The sequence below is a fragment of the Gadus morhua genome, chromosome 4, assembly GCF_902167405.1.
Source record: "Gadus morhua chromosome 4, gadMor3.0, whole genome shotgun sequence".
Taxonomy (NCBI): domain Eukaryota; kingdom Metazoa; phylum Chordata; class Actinopteri; order Gadiformes; family Gadidae; genus Gadus; species Gadus morhua.
This window is the reverse complement of record NC_044051.1, coordinates 6,127,053-6,133,052: the sequence shown is the minus strand read 5'-3', so window position 1 is coordinate 6,133,052 and position 6,000 is coordinate 6,127,053. Positions and strand designations below refer to the sequence as shown.

The following is a 6,000-nucleotide window of genomic DNA, read 5'->3' as shown; positions in this document are numbered from 1 at the left end:
CCTTCTTCTCCTGTGATCAGAATCAAATGTAATATTCATCTGAATGTTTCAATGACTTGTGTTTGAAATATATCCAGTACATCGATAGAATAGGGATAGGATTATAATAAATTAAATTAAAACGGATTACAATGAACTCTGTGTTTGTGTTTATTTGGTACCTCAAACACACTAGAATAATTTGTTTTTTAGAAATAAAATATGGTATTCATTGACAGATCATAAGTAGGTATTAATGGGTGAATTGTATCAGTAGCCATCATGCTAGATTTTATTTACGGAGACGAAGAGAGTAAGAGAATCAATCAAATGAAACAATTACAAAATACGGACGGCCCATTCTCAGACCAGGTCATGAAACATTTATCCTCAAACACCAAAGTAATCTTCTCATACATCATTCATTCGTTTGAATCTCTGAACAAAAAAATAAATAAAGAGTCCTGGAGAATTAAAGAGGTTGTATCCAGTGTTCATTGTCTCCCGGTGGCTAGGACTTCTGTTTCGGACCTTCTGCCGGCGTGAAACCCTCAGTTTGCATCTTATCCTTGTACTTCAGAAAGTCTCTTCTTTTGGCAAAGTATTTCACCTGTAGAAAGATGGGAAATATTAGAACAACATACCTGAAAAAAGGCAGATGAATGGAGCAAGCAAATGTCTTTCAAATGAGAAGCAGCAAATTAAAATCTGATTCCAGAAGTTTCATCAAATTAGAGGAAGAGATGTAGTCTCGTGAGACTTGTGTTCTCGCGAGGTTACAAGGCCATCACAGGTGCGCCAAACTGCCAACAGGTGACTCCATAGATCAGCCTTACTACTTTCACCCATACCAAAGATGGAAGGAACCAATCGGTAAAACCCACTTGTCCAGTGGTCGGTTTGAATAATAACCGACGGAAAACACATCTGTTCAAAACGATTGGATGTGGGTCTATTTATTGATTTATGAACAGAAAACAATTCCTTACCCATTGAGCAGGACAGCTGGCCTCGAACTGCTTCTGGAAGTTCTCGCAGGGACCAGTCTGGTCCTTGTGTTCGTCCAGACACTTCCAGAGATCATCTCTGGCACCCCAGCACGCCTTCCTCTCTGCCGAGTTGGGAGCGGTCATCGCCTCCAAGGGAGGTCCTAACTTCTACTGGGAGCTCCTACTGGGATGACTGGGTTACCTTCTCTCTTCAGTGACCCCACATGGACCGAGTCTCCGATAGGCCAATCTACACACGTAAGTCTCACCAGCAACCAAGATATGATAGGTTGATGGGCGATCGACAGATGTAATCCTGGCCAAAACAGACACACACTACATCAACATAACTCCAGTTACATGCTAACCTGAAGGACGCGCCTGTCGTCGCTGTTTGCTGACGTCACGAGTGGCTTGGCTGCATGTTTACTAAAGCGCCACTAGAGGGCGCAGTTTGTCTACATCCTATAGTATTTGTGACATCATGTAGTTCTTAGATTCTCAAATTCATCATTGCATTGATAAAATCTCATACATTATTGGAGTAATTACAAGGGAGGTATACTATGTATATTTTTTTAGAAGGCTGTACTGTGATTGATTCAAACAATTCAGTTTAAAATGACTGCAATCGTGTGTGTGTGTGTGTGTGTGTGTGTGTGTGTGTGTGTGTGTGTGTGTGTGTGTGTGTGTGTGTGTGTGTGTGTGTGTGTGTGTGTGTGTGTGTGTGTGTGTGTTTCTGCGTTAATTCACTCTTTCCTTTTCGTATTATTTAAATTCTATGCTTCTCTCTTTCTTCCTCCGTCTCTCTCTGCTGGTGAAGGGGGGGAGGGCTAGAGGCCCCTAGATTGGTTACCATGACACTCAGAAACAATTAATCTAAACCCCAGGAAAATTTGGCAAAACAAGGATTCTGAAGAGGTGTGTGTGTGTGTGTGTGTGTGTGTGTGTGTGTGTGTGTGTGTGTGTGTGTGTGTGTGTGTGTGTGTGTGTGAGGAGAGATGAACGGAGTAGAAGTGACCCGTTTCACTGCTTTAGGAACTCAAATATGCTTTTGTTAAATTACCTTATATACCTCTCCTATAGCACGCACACGCCCACGCACACACACACACAAGATGTGGGCAACAAAGAAAAAACTGCGACCGCCTTCAACAGGTTGTAGATTGTTAACTAGAATGTTAGTTAACCGATTAGCAAAGATGGTAGTTAACAGGTAAAGTGGGATTGCAGTTTACACATTAAATAAGATGGTAAGCAGTTGATTTAAAATGAGTTTAGGTCGGTCATTTCAAGAAGCTGAATTAACAACATTCTGTAGAAAAGGAGAGATATCATAAAAACACACCCACATCGAGTCAGAGGGACTCACAGACAGACCGACACACAGACAGACACACAGACAGACACACAGTGGTACACAGACAGCGAGAAACACTGACACAGTTACAGAGAGACAGATACACAGACAGACAGACACACACACAGTGACAGACAGACACACACACAGACACAGTGACATACAGACAGACACATTGACACACAGACAAACCGACAGACAGACGCACAGTGACAGACAGACAGACAGACAGACAGACGTACAGTGACAGACGGACAGACACACAGACACAGTGACAGACAGACAGACAGACACACAGACACACAGACAGACAGACAGACAGACAGACAGACAGACAGACAGACAGACAGACAGACAGACAGACAGTGACAGACAGTGACACACAGACAAACCGACAGACAGACAGACACACAGACAGTGACATAAAGACAGACAGACAGGGGGCCAATCTGCAGTAACCAGGCCATATAGGACGGACCCATGGAGAAGGACACGGGTAATCATCAGACATTATGTTGTTCACACCGGAATATATTCATACCAAAATTAGTCATTTCTTTACAGTTGACCTAGAACCTGGCTGTTGCCTAGTAACCCATAACCTCAAGCTGAGGCCTATTAGCCCCTAACTAGCAGGGGGGCAGGGACTTATTCAGATTTGAATAAGTTCCAGAGTCAAACCAACCCACAGGCCATTTCAAGATGGTTTGGCTATAAAATGAAGACTCAAAATAAACCTTGAACTCTGATCTCAATGCGAAGGAGAGCAAGGGAAATTATTATTTTATCCGGCAAATGTAGTGGCAGTTGGATAGAATGTAACTCAACCACAACTGTTATGTTTCTCCAGCCCCCCCCCCCCCCCCCCCCCCCCCCAACCCCCCACCCCTCTCAAACTGACTCCCACACTTTCGCTTCCAACAGTTTTTTAATTCCCCATCGGTCCTCCATCTTGTTCTGTGTATTCTCCTAAAGCATTTCAATGTGTACATATATTGCTGGCGTATGATTGGCCAACGAGGTAAACAGAAACAAAACCCTCCGTTATTTCTCTGTAGGCTCATTAACCTCGCTCCATTTTCTGTTTGATAATGTAGTTATATAACTAAAAACCCTGTAGCCTGGAGGAAGGAACACGCACGCACGCACGCACGCACGCACGCACGCACGCACGCATGCATGCACACACACACACACTACAGTAGAATCAAGAAACATCTCATTCATGTGTTGGATTATTTGTGTCTTTCATGAAGAATATGAGCAGAAGCATCGAGTAAATAAATCAATATGAATGAACTTTGATACAAACACATATTTGTACTGTAAGTTAACTCTATAATCACCGAATTCATCCACTGCAAAAAAAAGCACAACTGTTTCATGCCATTTTGTCAAATCGGAATAATCACCGATAAGTTCAAACTCCCCTGAAAATTCCATGCCTCATTGGTTGCTATGCCAACTGTTGTCGTTACCATGGAGATCCAAACCTGTCCTCTCCATCCCTCTCTAGCCCTCCTTGCATATGTGTTTTTGCTCACCGTCTCAGAAGATATGATAGGGCAGTGGCCAGGTTGTTTGACCCCAGGGGGAAAAAGGCGTCGGGTTTGATTCCCAAAATCCGCAGCCTACCGAGGTACCCTTGAGCAACATGGCAGCCTTACCCCCGCCTGCTGCTTAACGATGTATATCTCTAATTAACTGTGTTTCACCCAGGGGAAGAGCGCCTGGCGAATGGCCGCCTGGTCAACAGTCACACACACACTTGTCTCACATAGACCATGCACTGGTCACATGACCTCCGGCAGTTTCTGGGCAGGAAAAACCTTCCAAAGTACGTCTGATTTGTTATATGAACGGGAACCACTTGTTGGTGTGTGTGTGTGTGTGTGTGTGTGTGTGTGTGTGTGTGTGTGTGTGTGTGTGTGTGTGTCACACACGCCAGTCTCAAACCGAGCAGTCTACCTCAAAGTCAGAATAATTCAATAACTCCGGTTCAACCCGTTATCAAATTCACCAGGTTTTTCTTCCGTGGTCTATTTACCACAGCATTGACCTAAGCAAAGCATGTCATCATCCTTAGGTCTGTTATCTGACCTGCTGTGATGTGTCACGGTGGAGGATCGAGGAACCGAGTGGGCAGTATCAGTGAGTAGCATCCATCTTTACAGAGCGTACGATCTCGTTAAAGGTCGACTGCAGCAACGTGGCGTCAGAGGGGGGAAAAGTGAGTTTGGAAATCAATGTCAAAACAACAACAACCGAAGACCACACTAATGGAATTGAATTATGCGCAAATGTTGCATACGCGCACACGCAAACGGCACTAGGCCGCAAGTGGGTGGAGAGAGAGAGAGAGAGAGAGAGAGAGAGAGAGAGAGAGAGAGAGAGAGAGAGAGAGAGAGAGAGAGAGAGAGGGCTACAGAGAGAGAGAGAGAGAGAGAGAGAGAGAGAGAGAGAGAGAGAGAGAGAGAGAGAGAGAGAGAGAGAGAGAGAGAGAGAGAGAGAGAGAGAGAGAGAGAGAGAGAGAGAGAGAGAGAGAGAGAGAGAGAGAGAGAGAGAGAGAGAGAGAGACGGGAAGAGAGAGACGGGAAGAGAGCTCCCTTGAAGAGCCGAAGCGACTGCAGATTCAAAAGGATGGCTTTCCCTGCCTGTGACTCACTGTCTGGCTGTCACCGGGTCATCAGGGGCATCTGAAGGGACTTCACGGAGAGGACTATCAGTCCACACACACGGACACGGACACACACACACGGACACGGTCGGACACACACTCTGAGAGCAGGGGAACTACCCAGCACAGACAGACAGACAGACAGCATGGGAATTACCCAGACTTGCAAACAGCCATCCTTATTCGTTGTACAGTCTGTTTTCTTCGTGTCAAAGCTGTGAACCACACACTTTGTCATGGTGGAATGTGTGTGTGTGCGTGTGTGTCTGTTTTCTAGAGAGGACTGCATTTTGGCCCAGTTTCAGAGTTGTCACCCTACGATGGCATTTGTATGTGTGCATAAAGCACTCAAGTGTGTGTGTGTGTGTGTGTGTGTGTGTGTGAACACAGGAACTGAGGTCATCGCCCATCCACTTGTGTACATGTTTTATAAGTGTTTTCACACACACGCACGCACACATCATGCGCGAAGTGGAGTTTGAGATTCTAAATGGGACAGTGTAAGGAGGACATGAAGAATGTTGTTGATGCAACAAGTGAACGAAGGCCAGGGCCCGCATAAATTAAGAACATAATCTCATCATTTATGCAAATGTATGCAAGGAGGAAAATAACTCCCCATTGCGTTATTGTGCGACTCAAGCTTGTATCATTATGACCCGAGAAGCCCTCTGACACACACACACACACTCACACACACACACACACACACACACACACACACACACACACACACACACACACACACACACACACACACTCTTTTTTCCCGCGGTAGGACTGTCTACTTTAAGACGCCGTTGGGAACCTCCGAGCGGAACGCCGCCAAATCACAGGATCACTGACACACATAGCGCTCGCTCACCAACAGGCGCGCGGGGAGACACACACACACACACACACACACACACGCACGGATACACACGGACACACACGCACGGATACACACGGACACACACACACACACACGAGCACGGGCACACGGACACGCACAC

The 6,000-nt window shown here is 45.6% G+C and overlaps 2 protein-coding genes across 5 annotated transcripts in view; one reads left to right on the top strand and one right to left on the bottom strand.

Annotated features, from left to right (window-relative positions):
- Positions 1–136, top strand: part of slc13a4 (solute carrier family 13 member 4) — a 21,876-nt gene extending 21,740 nt beyond the window's left edge. For all 4 annotated transcript variants that reach the window (XM_030355297.1, XM_030355298.1, XM_030355296.1 and 1 more), the window contains exon 16: positions 1–136. This exon is cut by the window's left edge and continues 1,179 nt beyond it. The gene's annotated coding sequence lies outside the window, so the exon portion shown is untranslated.
- The window catches only part of coa6 (cytochrome c oxidase assembly factor 6), a 1,502-nt gene extending 123 nt beyond the window's left edge, over positions 1–1,379 (bottom strand). Inside the window, exons 1-2 of the mRNA XM_030355350.1 lie at positions 969–1,379; positions 1–589 (exon numbers count right to left, since the gene is read on the bottom strand). The exon at positions 1–589 is cut by the window's left edge and continues 123 nt beyond it. Coding sequence (XP_030211210.1) covers positions 491–589; positions 969–1,112 — 243 coding nt within the window. The 5' untranslated portion in view covers positions 1,113–1,379 and the 3' untranslated portion in view covers positions 1–490. The remainder of the gene's footprint in view (positions 590–968) is intronic.
- Between the last annotated feature and the right edge of the window lie 4,621 nt (positions 1,380–6,000).